Consider the following 23468-nt stretch of genomic DNA (forward strand, 5'->3'; position numbering starts at 1 on the left):
ACCGGGAGGAAGTTGACAGTTCAACTTCAAACACGGGTGACGCAGGCCCCACACTGCCTCCTGCTCCCCTGTCCCACCCCTGCCTGCGCCCGCCCGCCCCACCCCCTCCTCCCCAAGAGGGAGACCCGGGACCAGACACCTTTCACCCACGGGCGCCGAGCTTGCCAAGGCTGAGGCAGGAGGAGGCCGCGCCCATGGGGTTTCAGCAACTGCCGCTCGCCGCCCTGTACCTGCTGGGGGTGCTGGGTGAGTACCAGGGCACACACCGGCCTACTGGGACTCAGGGTGCAGGCGGGGAGATGCCAGGTCTTGCCCTGGTCTGACGCAGGCCCACATGTCCCCTCTCTGGAGCATCACGGAGGGTTGGGGCTGCCTTGCTTGTCCCCCCATCCCTTTACCACCTGTCCCAGCTCTGATTCGTTCTTGCACTGTGGGGGTCCTCCTGCACCCTTCCAGGTGGGACCCATGTGAAATCAGACTCTCAGTCTAGAAATTATGTCATCCAGCCCCCATCTAGTGCGAGCTTCCTCTGCAGCTCCCCCCACCTACCTGATGTCCGGCCTTTACCTAGATGCCCCCAGGTACAGGGCACCCACTGTCTCCTGGGCAGTTCTGATGGTGTTCTGAGCACGGTGGGCCGCGGCAGGGTAGGGGCTGCCTCTGAGAACACAGCTGAGCATGTGTCAAAGACGCTCCCTTAGTTCCAAGTCCTCCTCACTCTGTCCCAGAGGAGCCCCAGCCAGGCCGGCCAGCCACGGTGTGAGCGCACACTGGGTCTGCTCTCACTCCAGGCCCAGTGGAGGGGCTTCAGAACCTGGGCCCCCGGGGCCAGTGTGGAAGCAATCTGGGGCCTCTGAGAAGCCGGCCGGGGGTAAGGTTAGAGGTGGGTGAGCCTGGGGCCTCCTGTTTGCTGGGAGGGATTTGATGGAAGCTGGCAGTCTCCCCATTTATGAAAGGCAGGGGGTGAACTGGTTGAGGTCTGGCCACTTCTAAAGGGTTTGGAGGGTACTGTGGGTGAGAAAGATGCTTGACCGCAGGCCAGGTGGGAAGAGGGGGGCATTACGGCTTCCCAGTTTGGAGGGAAAGGACCCAGGGGCCATTGCCTGCCTGATCAGGGAGCCTCAGGCCGTCCTAGACAGCCTGGTGTGCCGTGTGAGTCGGTATGCGTGAGCAGGTGTGAATGTATGTGTGAGGACGCATGTGTGTGTTTGTGTCTGTGTGAATCTGTGTATGAGAAGTGTGTGTGTGTGTTCATGGACCAGACACGTCTCCACATGTAGGTTTACCTTCTGCCCGTGCGTGTGATGATGGCCCAGGTGCAGACATGTTCACACAGCTCTTCTCACATGAACCACAAGACATACAAAATGCCTTCTGTCCCCAAGGCAGAGGCCTAGAGATGGCACCCTCACGCGGAGCTGCTGTGGCCTCCTTGGCCCTGGGGGTTCCTAGGACGGGGGCTTTAAGCCCCTCCTGCCCTGACCTGTGGCCTCTGATGCTACCGGGGCAGGGAGGCTGGCCAGGCTCCCAGCTAGGGATGGGGACGGGGTCCTGCTCGCTGGGCCTCCCATCTGAAGCCAATCATGGGGCCAGGCTCCTGGCAGGGTCAGGCCGCTCCCTGAGGCCAGCAGAGCCCAGAGTCACGGAGACTGGGAGGCAGCACCTTCCCCCGGAGTATGGGAACCATCCAGAACCCCAGGAGCTCATGCTTTCCGGTGTGTGTGTGTGTGTGTGTGCGTGTGTGTGTGAAATGGCGGATAATAAACATTCCCATTGTTCCCTGGGTCACAGCTTACAAAATAGCTTTAAAGCCATTTTCTTCTGTAAGCTTCACAACAGCCTATGAGGTAGGCGGGCCCATTGCCTCCATTTTATAGTTGGGAAACCGGAGTTCCAGAAAAGCCGAGAAGCAAAGCCCAGGACACAGCAACTAGGGAGAAGCAGGGCTGACCCCTGCCCAGCACTCCCGCGCTCATGGAGCCCCCTGTACCCTAAGACACACCAAAGCCACTCCCCCAAGTAGGAAAATGGGTGAAGGTCACAACTCTCTCTAGTAGACATGCCCCCACCGACGCAGGGGATGCTGAGGGCAGGGGACACCGAGGGCCAGGGCTAGGGCTGGGGGCCAACAGCGCGCCTACCCTTTGAGCCATTCCAGGAAAAGACACCTCGCCACCAGAGCCCTGGGGATACTGTGTCTCCTGACCTGGCCATCCAGGTTGTGACTTGGGGACCTTTGGGGCATGAAGATGCCCACGGTCCACCTGGAGTGGTAGTGACAGCTGGTGCCCTCTGTCACTGCCTTTAGCCCTAGCCTGCCTGGGGCTCACCTGCTGGTGAAGGCCTGGCCACCAGGACTGCGGAAGCCAGCATTGGGCCGTGCCCAAAGTCCTGGGCTCTGCAGTTTGGATTCTGGTCTGCTGCTTGCCAGTTGGGTGACCTTGGACCATTCTGTAAGCTTCAGTTTCCTCCTCTGCAAACACAGGAATAAGAAGAGTATGTGTCTCGTAAAGATTTGTGAGGATTAAACGAATGGATGAATGCAGAGCTCGGAGTAGGAATGCCAGTTCGAGGGTAGGAAGGGCTCAGTAAGCACCGATGGCCATAGTACTTAGTACTGTCATCATCACCAGGGCCGGAGTCAGCAGGGAACGAGTGAGGTAGGACATGGTGGAGAGTCGATTCCCACCTTCATTTATCTGTCTACAAATCTGTATGGAACAGCTACTCGTACCCAGCGCAGTACAAAGCACCAGGGATCCCCCAGCACACAAGACGGGAGTCCTTCCCCTCCTGGAGGGAGCACCCAAAATCTTTACAATTCCTAAATATTGTGGGAAGTGCAGTACAGAACACAACAGTGGCTGGGACTCCGTGGCCAAGTTCCCTGAGGAGCGGGCCCCGTCCAAGGGGAGGGCCTCTCGGAGGAGGTGGCATTTCTTCTGAGACCCGGATGCAGGGAAGGAGCCAGACAAGCAGAGGAAAGAAGGAAGTGTCCCACGGGGGTTGGCAAGGGCCAATGCAACGGGCAGGACAGGCCTGAGAGGGGCTGGGCACTCCCAGGCCACAGGGACATGGGGGCTCTAGCTTCGAGCAGGCTGCCCCGGTCTGCTGTTCCAGCGCTCAGAGGCTGAGGCCCTTGATGGCTCTGGGCACAAAGAATCCAGCAGCCCAAGTTCCCCACCTCCGGGGGGGAATAGAGGAACCGGGGGCTCGGGCGCTGGCACTGGCCCTTCCGGTCACTCCGTCCAGCTCCAGCTCCTCAGGGGTGCTCCCCGCAGAGACCAAGGAGGGATTTCAACTCCACCTGATAAAACTGACTGCACCCCTCGTCCGTGTGTGCATGTGTGAGCACATGTGTGCGTGCCGTGTGTACCTGCGGTGTGTGTCCTCGTGTGCATGGGTGTTGTGTGTGTGCACACATGTGTGTGAAAGCCTGTGGGGTTTTGGAGTCGCGCAGATTGGGGTTCGATTTCTGTTGGGCCCCTCACAGATGACAAGGACACTTCTCAGAATCTCAGCCTTCTCATCTATCACATGGGGGTGACCACCGCGCCCACACTCAAGGACAAGGCAATTGTAAATCTGGTTCATTCACTTATTCAGACAGCAAGCGTTTATTGAGCACCTACTATGTGCTAGCCACCGTTCTCAGTGCTGGGGACCCAGCAGAACCATCGAGATCCCCGCCCTGGCGGATCCAATATAAGAGTCGGGGTGTGATGGGGAGACGGACAGTGATGGCATGGGTGCTGGGAGGTCATGAGTGGGGTGGGGTTGGGGGTTGGCAGTGCTGGGGGCCACGCTTACCCAGGGAGGGTGCAGCGGGTCTCACAAGAAGCCAATGTTTGGGCAAATGCTGGTAGGAAGCAAGTGAGCACACCGTGTGGGCCCCAGCAGGACGATCCAGGCAGAGGGACAGAGCAGAGGAGGAAGTGTGATGAGTGCCCTCGAAAGGAACGTCCCCACACCTTTCCACGTCCACACACCCTAATCCCGAACCTCGGGCCAGATGTGTTTGGGAATTCAGAATTTTCCAGATTTTGGGTCATACTGTGTATGGGCTGTGTGCTTGTCACCCACCCTTGAGGTCTCAGGCAACACCCCCTAATCAAACACATTCCCATTCAGTGAAACAGGAAATCGCACCCTAGGAGAGACCCATAAAGGCTGCAAATACCCTCCCACCGAGTGCACCAGAAAAGTCTTATGGTTTTGGGTTTTGAGTTGCAGATGAGGGATTATGGCCCCAGATCACTTTCTCCATGATGATACTACCACCACCATCATCATGTCCGGTTCCCACAGGAATCCTGAAACTCGCTTTTCCCTTGGGGCACAGCTGGGACAGAGGTGGTGGGAACAGGTTAGGAAATCGGTGGTGGTTGGCAGAAGCAAAAAGGGTCCTATGCCACCACAGACTCCCATGGAGACATCCAGGGTAAGCCCTTCCCTCCTTGGCCTCAGTTTCCCCTACCTGTACCCTGGGGTGAGCAGGTTCCAGGTTTTTCTAGTGGTAGATTCCCGAAGAGCCCTGTCAGGTGATGGTGATGGGGTTTCTTGTCCTGACTCTACCATCAGCAAAGCTGTGTGATCTTGGGCAAGTCGCTCGGCCTCTCTGAACCTCAGTTTGCTGATTTGAAAATGAGAATGAGCGTGGGCCCCTCCTCACGGGGCCATGGGTGGAAAAAAGTTTGGGATATGTGAAACTGAACAAAATGGAGGGCTTGTCACTGTCACAGTAGAGACGCATATGTGGCATGAAATTCATGCAAATTCCACTGGACACAGCAGGCCACCAGCGAGAGAGCAGTCACAGTTCAGACTGTGACGGCCATCGTGCCCGCGATCGGCTCACATCCAGGAGTGGGCACAGGCCCTGTGAGCCGGATTAGAGGCCCGAATCTGCTGTTCCTTCTGTGGGTGCCAGTCCCCAGGCCTCACCTGGCATTAGCTCAGTGTGACTCTGAGTGTGCCTTGCACATAAAAAGACTCTTGATCAAAAACCAGCCACTTTATCTGGTACTCCACCAAGAAACAGAATGTGGGGCCTTTGTGATCTTTGTTTCCCTAGACCCTTGCTACAGACATGGGGTCGACACCACTCCACTGATCAGTGTCGTGTCAGAAAAGCAGGATTTCTGAACTTCCAGGTCAGCCCCTCATCAGAGGATGAAAGGAAGAAAAATCCAGAATGCCCCAAAAGGCAGTCCGACGTGTGGTGTTTGCTGTGAATTCATGAGACGTTTGTGGACTATTAGAGGGACTCCTTGTTTTTGGAAAAGATGGCACATCTGACTTCCAAACCGGGCTAAGTCCTTCTGTTTCCTGATCTGGGAAACAGGGTGATAGGAGCCCCCTTCAGTAACGCTGCTGGGAGGAGGTTGGGTATCCCACGCAGAGAGCTCACCCTGGGGTCTGCACGCGGTAAGAGTGCCATGAACTCTCACTATCACTGTTCCTACCAGTCGCAACCCCGCTCCTCCCCAGGCGCCCACTGCCTTGCCTCCACTTCCCAGCGCGTGGCAGCTGCAAGGGCCCATGTCCGTGGGTCCCAGCATGCTCTGTGAGTGCGCCTGGGGCCGGCCAGCCTGGGCAAGTTCTGGCTCTGCTTGGTACTGCAAAGGGGAACCGCTAACCCGGAACACGCACCAGCGATTCCCAAACCCAACAGTATCTGTGGATCTCGGGAAAACGCCTTCGGTGCAAATCCTGACCTGAACAAATGGCAGGCTATTTATAATCCCGCGCATCCCACATGGTGTGAAAATTCATACGTTTCGCTGCAGAAACTATCACGAGTTTGAAGCTGGATCTCCAGACACAGGGTGACAGTAAGGTCCCTCGGAGGCGCCGGCCAACCAGATCGGACAGGTTGCCACCTGGGGCTCACGGGGATACAGCCCAATGCGGCCTGACAATCCTATTTTTCAAAAACATCTGGCTCTTGGGATTTTTTTTTTTTAAGCCAAGCAAAACAGAAAGAAGCACTTTTTTTTTTAATTGACTGAAAAAAAATGTTAGGCCCCACGCAGAGCAAATAAAACCCACCCAGGGCCTGAGGCTGCCTACCTACCGTGTTGCTGCACCGAGAACCAGAGTGAGACTCACCGGGAATGCTGGGGAGGCAAGAGGACAGGGGGGTGGGGGTGAGGGTGGGACAACCTCGGGCTGCCTTGAGGAATGCATGCACACCTCATGGAGACCCTGTCCGCGCAGCAGTTTCAGAATGGCTGAGTCTCTGTAAATGGGGGGCTGAAGAGAGAGGCCAGGAGAGCCAAGATGCCTTCTAACTCTCTCGGGCTTTCTGGGCCCTGCACTTTGTTTGCGTGGGATCGGCCACTCCAAGCCCGAAATTGGGGGACTCCGAGGGGAGGTTAGCAGGGGAGAGAAGGGGCCTTTGGAAGATTCTCGTTCCTGGCCCCGGGGCTCAGCCCCAGTTGTGGATGGCGGATTAGGAAATGGCACAATGCATCCGAGCCTCGCATCCCTCACGGTCCCCAGGGTCTCCAGGCCTCTGTTTGAAGCTCCTGCAGCAGCAGAGCCGTGGGCCTCAGGCTGCACGTGGGGCCGGCTGAGCTGCAGCCCCAGGGGGGCTCACAGAGAACCTAAGTGTGGTCCGCAGGGTTCCAGGGAAGGAGGCTGTCGGTTGCACCCCTGTGAGGAGCAGCTATGAGAATGAAAATATGTTGCGGACAATGAAAACCCGACCATATCTCTGGACAGACAGAAAGAAGAAGCACCCAGAAGGCTCCGAGTCAGTCACACGTTGTACCGTCCACTTCTGCCCAGTCCCTGCCAGCCACTGAGACACATCAGGAACTAAAGGGTAAACATCAGAGAAGTCTGAGCGGAGAGGAAGGTGAGGGATCGTGGCATCTGACTTCCTCATTTTACAGGTGAGGAAACCAAGTCCAGAGAGGCTGAGTGACTTGCCAAGATCACAGAGCAAGTTCGTGGAAAAGTCTCCCCATGGCGTGGTTCACTAACTGAACGGAATTCCAAGTTCACGCCGGCTCATCACATCTGTGCGCCGCGATCGTGCAGGGAGCTGGCGAAGGGAGGGGAGGCAGCTTGGCCCAGCGGTCAAGAGCACAGAGTCTGTGACAGATGGCTTGGCTTCGAGTCCCAGCCCCAGCGTGACCTGCTGCTTAGCCACCTAGTTCATCCTTCCCTACTTCTTCAGCTATAAAATGGGGATCAAAATAATAGTGCCTACTGGGGCACCGGTGTGGCTCAGTCAGTTAAGCATCCAGCTCTCGGTTTCGGCTCAGGTTGTGATCTCAGGGTGGTGTGATTGAGCCCCGCGTCAGGCTCCGTGCTGGATGGGGAGTCTGCTTGAGATTCTCCCTCCCTCTCCCTCTGCCCCTTCTCTTGCTCACATTGCTCTCTCCTCTCTCTCTAAAATAAATAAATAAATCTTTAAAAAAAAAACAATAGTGCCTACTTCATAGAGCGATGGTGAGGGAGACTGATGGAGGTAGTGATGGTGATGGTGATGGTGGTGATGGGGAGGCTGATGGAGGTAGTGATGGTGATGGTGATGGTGGTGGTGAGGCTGATGGAGGTAGTGACGGTGATGGTGATGGTGGCGGTGAGGCTGATGGAGGTAGTGATGGTGATGGTGATGGTGGTGATGGGGAGGCTGATGGAGGTGGTGATGGTGACGGTAGTCATGGTGATGGTGATGGTGGTGGTGATGGGGAGGCTGATGGTGGTAGTGATGGTGACAGTGAAGCTGATGGTAGCCATGGTGATGCTGGTGACAGTGATGATGGTGACAGTGGCGGTGATGGGGAAGGAGGGACAAGCCAGGAAACGCTGCTCTGCCGAGGACATGAGGCACCCAGAGGGTGGCAAAGCCCTGGGATACCCAGACCCCCTTCCTCTAGAGAGCATTTTGTTCAGTCTTTCCCAAGAATGTTCTCTGACCGGGGCCTGGGCCATCCTGTGTGAGATCTGCGAGAATGGTCTGGTCCAGCCCCTGCCCCCAGGGGCTCCAATGTCAGGAGGCTCAAGCCCCTCGGGGACAGAGTCTAGGCTGCGTTCATGTCTGCACCCCCAAACTTGGCAGTCTGGAGGCACAACTAGGTGGCAGCGAGCACGGGCTCGGAAGGCAGACTCCCGGTTTGAATCCAGACCCTGGCAGTTGCTGGCAGCGTCCCCCCGGACAGGGCATCCTCCCTGTCCCAACGTCTACACCATGCATATATTCAACTCCCGTCATGGAGCCGTGTGGAGAGTAACAGTGATCCCTGTCAGGAGGCACCTGAGTGCTGAGTAGACAGTAGGTGCTCAATAACTGGTAGCTGCTGTTGATAATGAATGCTGACTGTGGTGACCTGGGGAGTAGGAAGGTCTCGAGTGGGGAAGAGAAGTGGCGAGCCCTCCTGTCTGGCTCTCCGCCCATCCCCGGCCGGCAGAGCTCCCCAGCTGTTCTCCCTGCACCTGCCCCAGGCCCCGAGTGCCCCCAGCTCTGAGTACCGATCGCGGACACCCGGGGGGAGCCTTGGCTGAGGGGAGAGGGCCGGTTGGCTGGGGCCTGTCTTCCCTTACAATTCTACCACCAGCTCCAGAACACTCAGGCCAGAACAGGCTTTTTAAAACACACTTTTTTTTTTTTAACACACAACACCAATTTCTCAAAAGCAATTTCAGTGGAACCATTTATGCTCCAAAGCCGTCACCCTGACAGTCCTGGCTCCCAATTGCAAAGCCCAGGGGTCCCACAGGTGGAAATCAGAGCGCCTACTTCAAGAGAGAGCTGAGCAGCAAACGTGGAGGGGGTGCTCTGAGCCCATAGGAGCATTTCCCCCCCACCCTAGGCCCACCCAAATCCAACCTTCACCCCAGCCACAGATGAGCTGGCCACAGGCTGCTCCGTGAGGGTCCCTGCAATGGGCCAGTTTGCCCCCCGGCTCCAGAGTCAGACGGGACTTCCCAAACGGACCCCGTTGCTATTGAACGGGCCTGGGCAGGGGCCACGCCAGACAGGAGGCCAGCTCCCCAAGACCCCCGTCCACTGGGGCTCTGGTCCTGACTCCTTTGTGACGCCTGGCTGTGCTATCTCAGGCCCCCCCACCCCCGCCACCTATCCGGGCTTTGATTTCTTCCTCTAGAAACTGAGCTGTTGAAGATAAATTGCTGGCATCCCTATCCCGCCTCGGGGATACGAGACAGTAGCGAATGATGCCTGGGGTTCCCATTCTAGGTCATTCCTCTGCTTCTGCACAACTGTAGTTCAAGCTTTTATAGATTGAAAGCAATGCTCACGAGGGTTTACGCTGCAGCCGAACGCCCAGAAGGGGATCGTATCCTCACAACCAACTGTGTACTCTGACGTTCTCTATTCCGGTCCATTTCATTTTGTAAAAAACGGGATGGTTGCATGACGACATAATTTGTCAAAATTAATGGTTGCCAGGCCACCTATCCTTGCAAAGGGAGAGCACGCAGAAATGTTGGGTGTGATGGGACTGTTACCTTGACTGTGATGGTGATCGCCAAGACCCCTGCATGTGTGAGCGTTCATCAATTTGTGCACCAAGGAAAATCCATTTTACTGATGTTCACTGAAAAAGTGAAGTTTTAAAATGGGGGAAAAATTGATAGTTGCAACCCACTGAACTGGTTTCATGACCCACCTAGGGGTTCTGATGTGTAGTATGAAACCCTGAATCCCATATTGGGGGGGTGCAGAAGAGGCTACCGCTCAGGCTGTGGGTGGGTGTGAGGTGGGTGGGGGGCAGGAGGGAGGCTCCACTTCCTGACCCTCCTCTCTCCTTTCTGCAGTCACTTCCTGCCTCGGAGGGCCCTACTGGGATGACTCAGGTAAGGAAGAGCCATACAGAGGCTTGGAGCAGGGGGTGATGGGGGAAGAGGGCTGCAATTCCATCAGGCAGTAGGGGGGCCTGCCAGATGAACCCCACCCCAGAGAGAGAGAGCCCCAGCACGCACAGACACGTACACGCACACCGCATATACGTTTAGACGCCTGTGTGCCGACAGACGCCCTCGATGGCCATAAAGCACCGCCTGAATGCTAGTTCTCAGGATAATTATTACGACCCACTCACCACGCACAGAAAACATACTGGCCCATAATGCACCCTGCAAAGTCTTGTTTCCTACTCGGTCCTGCCAAGTCTCCCTGGTCAAATGCATTTGCAGCTGAGGCTGTAGAGAGAGGCCGCACCAGATTGTCAAGTATGTTGAACGCCCTGCCTTCAAGGTTGGACTTAAAGAGGCTGGTGTCTCCCCAACAGGGCTCATGGAACATGTTGCATAAAAGGTAGGCAACATCATCACTCACTGGAGACTGTGTATACAGGCCTGGAAAAGGCTCTGAGAAGTCCTGCAATGAAGAAACCCGTTCAATATTTAACTCAGCAGTTCTCAGACTCATTTCACCCCAGACCTCACTCTTTCACATTTCCTGAGATAACATCACGCTGAATGTGTTTTGGAAGAAATGTGGCTAGAGGGTCTCATGAAGCCACGTGCAACCAGAAGGAGCTGGAGGGGCCACGGAGGGCCCTGTCCAGAACCTGGAGCCCTGTGGTGGCGTCCTAGCTCTGAGCTCTAGCAAGAGGTTTGTCCTCTCTAAGCCTCAGTTTCCCCACCTATTAAATGGGGAGAACATCTGTTCCCTGGAGAGGATTCAGTGAGTCTGCTCACTGGAGAGAAAGCTGCAGAACATTCTGCCAACAGCAGGGGTTGGACGAGCCCCCTTTTTTTGAACTAACCCTGCGCTCTGGGCTCCAAGCCCAGAAGAAAAAGGTAGCCTGCCTAGAAGTTTCCAACCAGGGAAAAACTGCCACCTCGCAATCACTTGGAAAAACCTTTTACGTTTACAAATAAATAAGTAAAAGGTTCTTGAAGAGGTAATACAGTTGCCTGGCTTAAAACTTCAAAAATATACGGGCGCCTGGGTGGCTCAGTCGTTAAGCGTCTGCCTTCGGCTCAGGGTGTGATCCCAGCGTTCTGGGATCGAGCCCCACATCAGGCTCCTCTGCTATGAGCCTGCTTCTTCCTCTCCCACTCCCCCTGCTTGTGTTCCCTCTCTTGCTGGCTGTCTCTCTCTCTGTCAAATAAATAAATAAAATCTTAAAAAAAAAAACTTTAAAAATATAAAAAGACCTACAGTGACGAATCTCATTTCCATTTCTGTCCCCCACCTGCCCAGTCCTTCCCCCACCAACACCCCAGGTAACAACCACACGGATTCCTGTCTTGTCTCTCCTTCTAGAACCTATGCAGATACAAATACATATCCTTCTTTTTTACTTCACGGAGCTTTATAAAATCACACTAGTCCCTTTCCTACCTACGATCCAACAATTCCACTCCTCAGTATTCACCCAAGAGAAACAGAACACATGCCCACACGGACAGACAGCAGTTCACGAACGTTCCACGCAGCCTTGTTCACAGCAGCCAAACGGTAGCTAAGTAAAGGAACCACGCCATAGCCACACGGCGAGAGCTTATTCCACAACAAAAAGGAATGCGGTGAATGCAACGACGCAGAAAAACCCCAAATGCCGAGGGCAGGGGGTCAGACGAGAAAAACAGCACAACAGAAACACAAACACGCTGCATGATTCCATGTACGTAACATCTGAGAGGAGGCAAAACGCATCTCTAGCGACAGAAAGCCGATCGGTGGGCGCCTGAGGCTGGAGGCAGGGGAATCGGCTGCGCCTGGTTGTGAGGAACTTTCCAGCTGACGACGGGCATGTCCTACGTCTCCAGCACGGGGTAGCTCCAGACACGCATGCATTTGTCAAGTTCCCCCGAAGGAGCGTTCTCACAGCGCTTGTGTCTAGATCGTCCCCCAACGACATTGATCTGAGAAGTCAGAAAGAGAAAAATACAAACAGGCAACAGGCCCTATTTCTAGGGACGCAGAATTTGCAGAGTGGGGCAAGCCTGCTGGACAGTGGGGTGTTGAGCACCCCCTTGCCCGCTGCTCTCAGTTCCCCTCAGCTCCGAGGTCTCCAGCCCCATCCCCTCGGGCCCGGCTTCGGGGGACCGCCTGAGTGTCTGGAAAGCGCCCCCCAGCCATGCCCCCGAGGACAAAGCTCACAGGAGCCAGAAAGGCAGCCCGTGGGGCAGAAGGCAGCCTGGCTGGATGGGATCCCGGCTGGGAGAGGGCAGTGAGGAGGGTTCCCACGGAGGGAACCCCCCCCACACACACCTCTTTGACCCCCAGGGAAGCTGGTGAAACTGACAGGCTCCAACTCGCCGTGCCAGGGCCAGCTGGAGGTCCACTTCGGGCACAAGTGGCACACGGTATCTAGCTGGAGCTGGAGCCGGAACCAGAGCCGCTGGGAGGACCCCAAGCAGGCCTCGAAGCTCTGCTGGAGGTTCTCATGCGGGGACGCCTTGGTCTTGGCCCACGTCCCTGACTTCAACAGTCCCCACAACTCAGTCACCTGCTACGGACACCCGGGGTCCTTCTCCAACTGCAGCCCCAGTGAGCCCAGCCAGAGGAGCCCTCTGGGCCTGATCTGCCTAGGTGGGTGACGAGCCGGCCGCACGGGTCCCCTGGGCGTGCACACCAGCCCCGGGGGAGGCTGCCCAGGGCCTGGGATATGGGGCCCGAGCCGGCAGGTGGAAGGGGGGTCCTGATTTATAACAAACCCTCCCCAGAAACACATACTGGTGGGGAACTGGAGGGGAAAGGCTGAGGGGTTGTCTGGTGGGATGGAAGAGGTTGAAAACCTGGTTCTGCCATTGCTAACGTTACTGTCTCTCTTCACCTTCACTTTACCAACAGTACAATGGGCTGGTGCTGCCCACCCCACCCAGGACACTTAGAGACAATGTGTGGCTCAAGTGGGCCTAATGGGGCAAGTGGCACTTCCATCATGAGTTCTAGGTCTTTCTCCAAACTGTCTGGTACCCCCAACCCTCCCCCGACCCTGCATGCTTTCCCCGCAACCTCTCAGGACTCCTCCTGCCCATCCCTCACCAGAGTCTCTCATTGCAGAGCCACCGAAGACAAAACCCCCTCCCACGAGCCCCCCACCCACCACCACTCCAGAGCCCACAGGTAAGAGAATTCTGAGGTTCCTGGGGGCAGGGTGCGGGATTTAGCAAATAAAAACATGGGATGCCCCGTGGCATTGGAATTGCAGGTGGATATGAAAAAGTTTAGTGTAAGTAGGTCCTGGGCAAGGTTTGGGGGCTCACCACCTCCCACGGCTGTTGGCCAGTCTTTCCTTCGTCCGTGTGTTGGAGCCAGAGAGCAGGCAGAAAGCAAGGCCCCCTAGGGCCAGCCGCCACACTCAGGCCCGCTCCCTGCTCTCTCCCTCCGCAGCCCCTCCCAGGCTGCTGCTGGTGGCCGGGCCTGGAGGCCTGCGGTGTGCCGGCGTGGTCGAGTTCTACCAAGGCAGCCTCGGAGGGGCCATCAGCTACAAGGTGCAGGAGCAGGACGGGACCCAGGACCTGAAGAACCGCATCTGTGCGGCCCTCCAGTGTGGCTCCTTCCTGAGGCACCTGCCAGAGGCCGAAACGACCAGGACACAAGATCCAGGGGAGAGCAAGGCCTTGCCGATTCGATGGAAGATCCAGAACGCAAGCTGCGCCTCCCTGGACCAGTGCTTTGGAAAAGTACCCCCCTACGAGGGTGGCCAAGCTCTGGCCCTCGTCTGTTCTGGTGAGTCAGACCCTGCGAGGACCCACGGAGCGCCCCCAGGTGGTCTGTCAACACCCATTCGCCGAAACCCCGGCGTGGAGCACAGGGCCCTGGGCACCATGGAGAATGGGAGGGAAACAGAGGGCGGGGTGGGGTGGGGAGGCTACACTCACACCCAACGCCCTAGAAATCTCCGCAAAGTAACACAGAGCCAGGGCGTTGCCAGCCTGGCTGCAGCTCGGGAAGATGGGACCAGCAGGACTTCCAGAACGAGGCAAGGTCTCCTCAGGGGTCTGGAAGGAGGAGAGGAGTGTGGCTTTGGTGGGGCAGAGGAGAGAGGGCTTTTTAGGTGGGAGTTGCGGCTTGTCCCAAGGATCAGAGCAGGTGGGGCAGGGGGAGGGGCCAGCTTGGCAGGAGGGAAGTCTGTAAATCCCAGAGACAGATGAGGCTGGAGCTGTGGTGACAAGTGGGAGGTCCCCCAGGGCACAGCAGGCAGAGGGAGACCAGAGCAGGTCCCCAAAGAGCTCCCCACGGAGGTCCTTGTACAATGACAAGAAGACTGATGAATCTGGTGTGGCTGAGGGGAGGAGAGCAAAGAGGATGGTCTTGGGGACCTCCCTCGCCTCGGGAGGGAGTGGGCTCCCATCACCAGTCCAGACTGTAAGAAGTCGGACCTGCTGCTGTCCGAGCCTTAGCTACCAAAAGCGTGGTCCCAGACCAGCAGCACCGGCTACATCAGACTGGTTAGAAATGCAGATGCCCAGGCCCCACCCCAGACCTACTGAGTCAGATCTGCCTCTCGGCAAGGTCCTAGCGGTGTGTGTGCACACATCTGGGAAGCCTTGCTCCGGACCACTGGGCTATCCCGCTGGCACACCCGCCCCCACCCCCCAACCACCACCCAGCCCCGTGGATACCTGGTGTGGTTAGTGAGACACCACCCCTTCCAGGTAGAAGCGGCCCCCAGGGTCTCTCGGCCTGATGAGGGGAGATGGTCTGGCTCCCAGCCCCGCTCGCCATGCCCTCCTGCAGTCTACAACCTGCGAAACCAGACAGGGAGGGCTTGCCTTTGAAATTCCTTTCTAAGTAGAAATTTTACTAGGGCCTTTTAGATGGTTGTCGCTATGGAAACAGGCCAAGCTGGTGAGATCACCACTCACTCTAACCTGAGCACAGGTGCGCCTCAGCCATGCAGCCCAGGCCCCACCCTGACAAGCAGAGACCCAGCCAGTCCTTTCATGAAAGCCCACCCATGTGGCTGGGCAGCAGGATGCCTGGGGTCTGTCCCACCCCTGAACTGCCAGGACCCGGAGCAGGAGGTGTTTCCCATCCCCGGGCCTCAGTTTCTCCTTTCTAAAAAGCCCTCCCGCCTGCCAAGGAGCAGCAGCAAATGAGAGGATGGTTCTCAGAGGGAAGTGGACCCAGGGACCCAGAGCCTGTTCCTCACTGCTCTTCTCTTACCTTCACCTGCCGGGGGGCCAACTCCCTCCAGTGGCTGCCACGGGAATCGCCACTCTGCCAGCTTCTTCCCTGAAAGCGCCCATGATGTCACATCTCAGGATAGCTACCAGCAGCTGCCCACACATGCCAGGGAAAGAGCTCGATGGGGGAAATGCCAGAAGATGCCAGAAGGAGGGAAGGACAGAAAGGAAGGTCATCCCAGCCCCCCCCCACAACAAGTTGGGCTCTGCCAGGGCCCCCTCTTGGCCAGCGACACGGGGCCCCAGTGGCCAGGCACATAGGCTAGGGGCCAAGGGAGCTCCCTCCAAACCTGCCACCTGCCCTCCATTGCTTCCCCCCCTCCAGGTTTCCAGCCCAAGGTGCAGAGCCGCCTGGTGGGGGGCGGCGGCTTGTGTGAAGGCTCTGTGGAGGTGCGCCAGGGCAAGCGTTGGGAAGTCCTGTGCGACGTCCCCTGGGCCAAGAACACAGCGCGGTGGGAGGAGGTGTGCCAGGAGCAGCAATGCGGCAAAGTCAACTCCTACCGGGTGCTGGATGCCGCCGAGAAGACAGCCCGCGCCCTCTCCTGTCCCCAGGAGAAGCTGTCCCAGTGCCATCAGCTGCAAGAGAAAAAAGCCCATTGCAAGAGGGTGTTTGTCAAGTGTGAGTTGACCACGGCCCCCGGGGGGCAGAGGGCAGTTCTGAATTTTCCCTCTAGGACCTAATCAGTGAGCGTGTTTCTGAAGGACAGGCTCCAGGACTAGACAGAGAGCTGCGGAGCCCTAGGAAAAGATGGAGAGGTGGCAAATGGGGGTGGCAACGGTGCTCAGACAGCAATGAGCATGAGCCATAAAGAGGAGACTGGCCGTAATGGATGAGAGAGCTCTCAGTCTACCTTCTAGTCTTCCAGGATGGAAGATAAAAAAGCAAGGGAGAACGGTAATCGAATAACGCATGAAAGAGGGATGGATGGATGGACGGATGGATGGGAGGATGGGTAGATGGATGCATGGGTGGATGGATGGCTGGTTATTAGCATATGATGGCAAGGTGACCACTTATAAGCAACTGGCAAAGGGTAGAACATTAAATAGTTGGTAACAAGAGTGGCTAATGATTGCTGGAGGATAGGTGATAGACAGATGAACCGGTAGCAGAGAATTCAAGAGACGGGTAGAGGCAGGTGTGTAACTGCGTCCCAACCACGCTGGTGAATTACTGCAAGGAGCAAGGGCGGGTGGGGGAGCCGGCTGCCAGCAGCCTCCCTCTGATCCGACAGTTCCGATGCCCCGGGCAGGACCCCCCTGAACTCTCTGCCTCCCTCAGGCCAGGACCCAAACCCGGCAGGCCTGGGCGCAGGCACCGTGGCGAGCATCATCCTGGCTCTTGTGCTCCTGGCAGTGCTGCTGGTTGTGTGCGGCCCTCACGCCTACAGGAAGCTGGTGAAGAAATGTAGGTGTGGGTACCCTAAACCCCCTCCCTTTCAAGCCCCTGTGAGGGGAGCCGGGAAGGGCGGAGGAGGGCACCGCTGCTTTGCCACCCGGCCCCACCCCTCTCCTGCCCTTAAGAACAGAAAGAGAAAGTCAGGAACTTGGTAAGCGCTGATGGCCCACACCCGAGCCCCCGCCCCCAGCCCCTCCGCTGTGACTCACCCCCAGGCCGAGGGGGCGTGGCCATTTTCAGACTGGGGCATGCCCCCAGCCTCCGGTTCTGGGTTCAGGCCTGACTCCACCCCCTGGCGACTGCGTAGGATGCTGATTGAGCCACTTCCTTTCTGAGCCTCAGTTTCTTTATCTGCCTGATGGGCGTTTGCGCACGTTGTGAATCTAAGGGGCCGGTATCCTTGGCTTGCAGAACTCTGGAAAAAATTATCCAGAGACAGGAAGTGGATTAGAGAGGCTGATAAGAGAAGGCCTGGAGACGCACAGTGTCAGCCAGGTCCCTAGCGCCCTCCGAGGCTTTATTCTGGTTCTAACGCCCCGTGGTTGTTTCTTCTGAAGAAGCGGCGCTCAACACATTCCTTTAGCTCTAGATGGGTCCATTTACCCTCCTGGGCAAGTCAGAAAACTGAGCCCTGAAGAGTTCAGGGGGCGAAGTCCAGCAGTCCCTCCTTCAGCGGCACCTGCGGCCTTCGACCTCCCTCCCCCCCATCTCCCCACCCTTCCCTCCCATGATCCCTGCCCACCCCTGTCCTCATGTGCCTTTCCTGTCTATCTCCCAGTCCGCCAGAAGAAACAGCGCCAGTGGATTGGCCCCACAGGAATGAACCAGAACAGTAAGTGTCCCGGGAGGCAAGGTCCTCCCTCAGCCCCATCCAGTATCCACGGGGGTCACGGCTCACTGCAGACCATCATCAGAGCCAGCAGCTACTTGAGACCTCTGATCTCCACCATGGTCATCTAAGGTGGGACTGTGGTCAACAGTTGGTACTAGGTGGTACCTGAAAGAGGACTCCATGATCACATAGATTCAGAAATCAGTGAGTTAAGTAACATTAGACTTGGTTCTTTATTTCAGGACTTATCAGAACCTTAATGGGTATTTTTGCAAGAAGGGTTGTCCAAGCCTTTTCTCATGGAACAACTTAAAAAGGCCAGTTCTAAAACATTAAAACCATTTGAAGCAGCTAGCCCATCCCGCACCCTTGTTCTTCATCCTCTCTCCCTCTAGCCACAGCCAGACCACCCTAATGGATAGAACCATGGCCCTCCTCCCACTTCCCACTCCACATTCTTCCTTTCCTTTTGCAAGTCAAGGTGCGTTGTGAAGTCTCTTTTACAATATAAAACCCCTCAGCTCCAGGAGAGGAGGGATGATATCTGCCCTTCACTTGAGTTCCAATTCCCTGCTTAATAAATGCTTGATGAATGACTAACTGACCGGCGAAGGCCCGCCCATCCAATCAGATTGCTGGCCGACCCCAAGCTGCTCTAAAAGTCTGGCCCCTGCAAGAAGGAACCTGCCCAGGAAGAAAGGACAGAGGGATGCACTGAAGGAGCTGTGGGTGCCCTTGCCCTCTCCCCCATCACCCAGTGGGAACAAGAGATTTAAATTCCGTGGCCCTGTCGGGAAGGAGGAGGAGGACAGAGCAGCGAGGCTAATGACACTCTCTCCTTCCTCTGCTCAGTGTCTTTCCATCGCAACCACACGGTGACCGTCCGGTCCCAGGTTGAGAGCACCTCCGTCTCACATGTGGAGAATGAATACAGTCAGCCGCCCAGGAACTCCCACGTCTCTGCTTATGCAGGTAAGCGGCAGCCCACGCTTCCAGGTAGGAAAGCGGGAGAGAGCACAGGGCTCATGATTGCCCAGAGAAGGGATGCCCCAGGGGAGAGGGGGCTCTCACTGCACTTTGACAGCGGTCACAGCAGGGTATGGAACGGATCCAGCCTTAACGGGCCTCAGCTTGCCTCCCCCGAGACCATGAGCCACTCAGCCAGAAAGAAGAATACGCCGAGATGCCATTAACCACAGCACTGCTGTGACCTAACAGGCCTATTTCTCCGCAGGGCCTTGTGGGCCGGATGGTAAATGAGGCCCCTTGGATTCCTTCCAGGCAGAACAGAGCTGGCGGGGGCCTGCAGAAGCCCTGTATTGAATGCTCCCTGACTGGCACGAACAATTTAGCCCCAGGGAGCCTGGAGTTCAGTATCATTAGTGAACACTGGCTGATTTGATCAGAACAGATACAGGACTGTCAAGCCACCAGCTCATACAGCCTCTGTGATCTTCAGACACCCGCGGGGTCCTGGGCTCTGTGGGGCTCTCTCTAGCCTGTGGGGTAAGCCTGCTGCAAATGGCCTCTTTTCTATCTGCAGCTCTGGAAGGGGCCCTGCATCGTGTTTCCACCCAGCCTGATAACTCTTCCGATAGTGACTACGATTTGCACGGGGCTCAGAGGCTGTGAAAGGTGAGCCCGGTGCCCTGGCCCCCTGGGGTCCCTGAACAGCCTCGCGGATGGGAACCAGCCCCTCAGTTCCTCATCTCCTGCCCGTCCTGCCCATCCAGAAGGGGGGGGGAGGGGGCTCTGCACATCTTGACTCTTTTTCTTTTTTAAGATTTTATTTATTTATTTATTTGAGAGAGTGAGCGAGAGAGCGAGCACAAGCTGGTGGAGGGGTGGAGGGAGAAGTAGGCTCCCCGCTGAGTAGACAGCCAGACACGGGGCTCCATCCCAGGACCCTGGGATCATGACCTGAGCTGAAGGCAGACACTGAACTGACTGAGCCCCCCAGGCGCCCCACATCTCGATTCTTGTAAACAGAATAAGCATGAGCAATTCAGGTGACAGGTGATGATTTGGCAATTATAGGAGAAGGATTGTCAATCTTCACACCTGCTCCCGAAGTCCATCTTAGAAGGCCACCCAAAAGAGCCCCGGAGAATTTCCCAATGGACTTACACCCCCATAGAGCTGCCAGTGGAAAGAAGCAGCCCGTGACCCAGAGGGACAGCCTCTGTCTCTGACATCAAACCGGGGCCTGGGGGCCTGTCCTCCACCTCCCTGAACTATCTCCGGGATGTGAGGTCTCCTCCTCTGACCTGTTTCTTTCTCTCTGCACAGAACCAGGCCCCAGGTAGGAAACACCAAGAGCCAGACCTGTCTCCTGAGAACACTCTGCGTTCGCTGCCTGGAAGTAATTTCTGCCCCAGCCAGAACATGGACCGAGGCAAGGGGGCCTTCAGCGACGTCCCCTGTCCCTGCAGTGGCAGGCTGCTGAAGCCTGGCCCGGGGGGGAGACCCCCCACACAGCTGGGCTGCCCCTCCGCGTGTGGGAGCCGTGAGAGGCACAGCCCAGAAACCAGAGCCCCCCCACCGCCAAGCAGAAATGTGGGGAGAAGCACCCAGAAGAATTGGTTCTCTCCTCAGACTCTGACCCCAGTGAGGAAGGAAGCTCCCCTCTGGGGCATGGGCGGAGCTCAGTTCTCTAGTGTCTTTTTAATACGTTCTTGATAAATAATACTTCTGCTTCCTGTGAACTAGAGGGCCTCCCCTCGTCAGTCCACGGTCCAGCCCCCGGACCCCTCTGGGAACAGTGGTGGCCGTCGTGGCCAGAGAGCTGCACACCTGAAAACGGAGTGGCTCAAATGGCAGGCGGCTGTCCCCTGACGCGGAGCCCCATCACCACCTTGATTCTATGGCCACCTCTCAGCCACTCGCCCCAAGACGCCTTCCAGACAGACAGCACTGGATCTCTGGGACCGCTGGCTGCCAAGCCCGAGGGCACCGTGCCACCCCAGGGCCTGGCACCAAGAGGGCACCTGGGCCTGGCACCAAGAGGGCACCTGGTACATCCTAGACGATGTGGGGTTTTGTTTCATCCAGCAGTTTAAAGTTCAAAGCTAAAGTGCTTTCAGCCCATCACAGCGAACTTCTAAGCCGAGAGTCTGAGACTGGGGCTGGACATTCCTGGGAGTTAAATAATTCATTCCCTCAGCGGAAACTGTCTCTGCCACTCAGAGTGTCTAGACACACACGGTACCCTGCAGAGCCCGGGTTTCCTTAGAGAGGAAGGGAGGACGAGCGAGAGGGGAATGTCTCCCTGGGAGCTTGAAAATCTAGAAAAGGCAGAGACTGGCCCAGGCCCCAGTAAGCCCTTGGGCACCAGTCCCCTAAGGAGGTATCTTGGGTCTGGGGCCTTCCTTCACGCACTCTGCCACTGTCTCCACCGGGAGCAAGAGTTCCTCACGGCCCGAGCCACAGAAGCCAACGCTGGAAGAACCACGGGGAATTACTAGAAGGATATGGGGGAGGGGTGCTCACAGAATCAGGGGATCCGGGGGAATTAGCGGGTTACAAGTGTCTGGTCAGCACTCTGCCAACACCCTCCAACCTGGCCTCCCGGCCTCCCCTGCTCAGGACCCAGAGTCCTGGCAGAGCCCAGGGGCCAAGCCCAGGTCTCGGATCTGCCCCAACCATGCTAGGGATCTGGAAACAGGGGCACCCAGTCACCTTCCTACACGTGGCAGGGGTAAGGGGCTCCTCAAGAGGGAACTGAGACGCGGCTTTTAGGGAGAGCCGTCGGGGAGCAAGAATTCCTGTGTCCGCCCCCCCCCCCAGCAGTCCTACTAGCTGGACTAAGAATCAAATTGACGTGAGACAGAGTAACGGGAGAAAATCAAACTTAATAGGAGTGTGTACGGGGAATCCACACAGACGTGGAAATTGCAAAGTCAGGCCGAATGAGGTCTACGTGTCATTTTGAACAAAGGAGAAGGGTAGGGCTCCGGGTCTTCAAAGGGAAGGAATGCTCTTCACAGGGCAGTAAGAAGACCAGATGTTTGGTAATTAGATGTTTGCCCTGCCGTACAGATGGGCCACTCAGATAAAATTTATCTCTGGTAATAACACTTACTCTGGAAAGACCTCCAATTTAGATTCTTCTGTGTAGTTAAAGGAGGGGCAACAGTTTCTCGTGAGTCCTCGGAGTCTCGATTGCCTTCAGCTCAAAAGAGTCCGTGAGCCAAGTGGCCCCTCTTGGGGAGGCATGCCCCCGCCCCTGCAGGGCAGAGACTGTGACCCAATGTCGCCTGCCGGCACCTTTCCTGATAAAAGCTTTCTACCCTTCAGCATGGCCACCGTGCATGGCCTCACCACAACCATGGCCCACTTAACGTCCGCCCCACCCCCCGCAAAGAAAGGAGCTGCACGGAGGTGTCAGTCTCTTTAGAAAATGGTTTCCCGAGTGGTGGCAGACCTGGGTGGGGCATCCCACGAAGATGTGTTTGGTTAACAGTTGAATAGGAACCATCTGGGCCTTGGAGGTGCCTTTTGTCAGGCTCCAGCCTTAGCAGGAAGACTCAGCCCACAGGCCCGGGGTGGGCGCTGCTCCCCCCAGCAAGCCACACATGGGCCGCCTTCCTCCCTGCAGAGGGGGCCGTGCTGCAGCCTGGGGCCCCCTCGGGCCCACCCTCTTGCCTTACAGCAAGCTGCCAGAGCCGAGCAGGGCCTGCCCCGGGGCCAGAGACGGTAGTTGTCACTGTGTGCCCAGCCCACTTCCCTGAATTATGTTCCCTGCCTGGCTGTCGGGGGCATGCGAGCGTGTGAGCACATTCTCCTCCTGTTGAGTCAAGGAGACCCCGAAGGAAAGCTCACTTTGAGTATCCAGTAACAAGCCTAGCTTCGAGGTCCTCATGCCGCTAGACGCTGGGAGTACTGAAGGGGACCAACATGACAGCTGAAGGGACATTTCAAGCGGCCTCATCCCAGCTGACTCAACAAAGTGTCATTCTCACTAAGCTAGGAATCTAAACTTGGCACTGAGGGCGTGTCCTCGGGCAGCTGGCTCTGCAGCAAGGGGCCCACTGAGGTCTGGGGAGGACGCCTGGGGATTTCATAGGGCAGGTGCAGGGCAGGGGGAGAGGCGTGCAGAGGGCCTGGGGAGAAGGGATAGCAAGGAGCAGCAGGGGTGCCCGTGCACGGGGGACCAGCTGAAGCATCTCTCCATAAAGCCCTTTCGTAGAAAGTGGTGCTTCCTCCCGTCGGCCCCTCCGTGCCCCCCTGCCTCCCCCTGCCCCCCTGCAACCACTGGGACCCGAGACAAAGCCAGTGACCAGACTGTGCTGCCAGAGTGCGATTTCTCAGCTTCTTCCTACAAAGCCAAGTCGTCTATTTCTCCCCGGTGTCCTGTGCCCTTAACCCTGGACACGTGCAAGGTGCAATGAGAGTTCAGGAGGGGGAAAAAGGCAGGAGAAATTTGACTAAAGCCCTGGGATTCTCAACGTGGGCTTAGATTCCACACGCTTTCTTCAGGACGGTGGCCTCTGGAAGGTGGACCACTTCTGACACCACAAAGGCATGGCGTGGTGGCGGAGCAGGTCAGCCAGCCAGGTGCCAGCCCGGCCCCCGCCCCTCCAGGCTATGTGACCGGGTCGCTGACCCACCCACCCTGCAGTCTCCTCCCTTGCTTAAAACTGGGGGGAAAAGGGCTGTTGAAAGGACCCAATGAGATAATGCATGTCATGTCGGGTGGCCCTGTTGCATATTCAGTACTGACGATCCACAGCAGCTCTGCACGTTGTCCACAGGCAGCCTGTCCCTGTCACTGCCGGGAAGGAAAAGCAGAAGGGCTGACTGGAGGGTCCATCGGAAGCCTGGTCTCCTGACGGCTCCGAAGCTGCCCTTACCGCTGAAAACAGAAGACGCCCTCCCAACCTCAGGACAGAACCAGCTGAGCTCAGGGTGGGCTGGAGAGGGGGCAGGCTGGGCAGCGGCTGAAAACCACTTGGCTCACAGCCAGTGTCGTGGCTCCTCACTAAATCCATTTACAAACTGGACGGGCTGATGGCAGGTGGCTGGAATGTGACGCCGCCCCCACTGGGCTGAGCCCCGCACGCCCCCTAGCGGGGGCCTGTGCCGTGGCACAGCCCAAGCTCGGCCCAAGGAGAG

At 57.0% G+C, this 23468-nt stretch overlaps 1 protein-coding gene and 1 long non-coding RNA gene across 2 annotated transcripts; one reads left to right on the plus strand and one right to left on the minus strand.

Moving 5' to 3' along the window:
• Positions 1-92: 92 nt before the first annotated feature.
• CD5 (CD5 molecule) lies at positions 93-21445 on the plus strand. Its single transcript, XM_011236517.3, has 11 exons — positions 93-246; positions 9793-9831; positions 12215-12520; positions 12995-13057; positions 13325-13663; positions 15449-15742; positions 16406-16531; positions 17301-17354; positions 18207-18326; positions 18898-18989; positions 19644-21445. The coding sequence occupies exons 1-10, from the start codon at positions 195-197 to the stop codon at positions 18984-18986; spliced, it is 1482 nt and encodes a 493-aa protein (XP_011234819.1). The 5' UTR covers positions 93-194; the 3' UTR covers positions 18987-18989; positions 19644-21445.
• On the minus strand, positions 11602-15296 carry LOC117796817. Its single transcript, XR_004621512.1, has 3 exons — positions 15104-15296; positions 14560-14682; positions 11602-11850 (listed from the first exon to the last, which is right to left on the minus strand). It is a non-coding gene; the product is annotated as an uncharacterized LOC117796817 (long non-coding RNA).
• Positions 21446-23468: the final 2023 nt, after the last annotated feature.

Source organism: Ailuropoda melanoleuca, chromosome 16 (assembly GCF_002007445.2).
Source record: "Ailuropoda melanoleuca isolate Jingjing chromosome 16, ASM200744v2, whole genome shotgun sequence".
Lineage (NCBI taxonomy): Eukaryota > Metazoa > Chordata > Mammalia > Carnivora > Ursidae > Ailuropoda > Ailuropoda melanoleuca.

Excerpts from the sequence above, each read along its gene's own strand:
- CD5 (XM_011236517.3), top strand. The coding sequence starts at position 195 with ATGGGGTTTCAGCAACTGCCGCTCGCCGCCCTGTACCTGCTGGGGGTG. Across the intron at positions 9,832-12,214 it reads GCCCTACTGGGATGACTCAG|GGAAGCTGGTGAAACTGACA; the intron begins GTAAGGAAGAGC and ends TTTGACCCCCAG. Across the intron at positions 15,743-16,405 it reads CAAGAGGGTGTTTGTCAAGT|GCCAGGACCCAAACCCGGCA; the intron begins GTGAGTTGACCA and ends TGCCTCCCTCAG.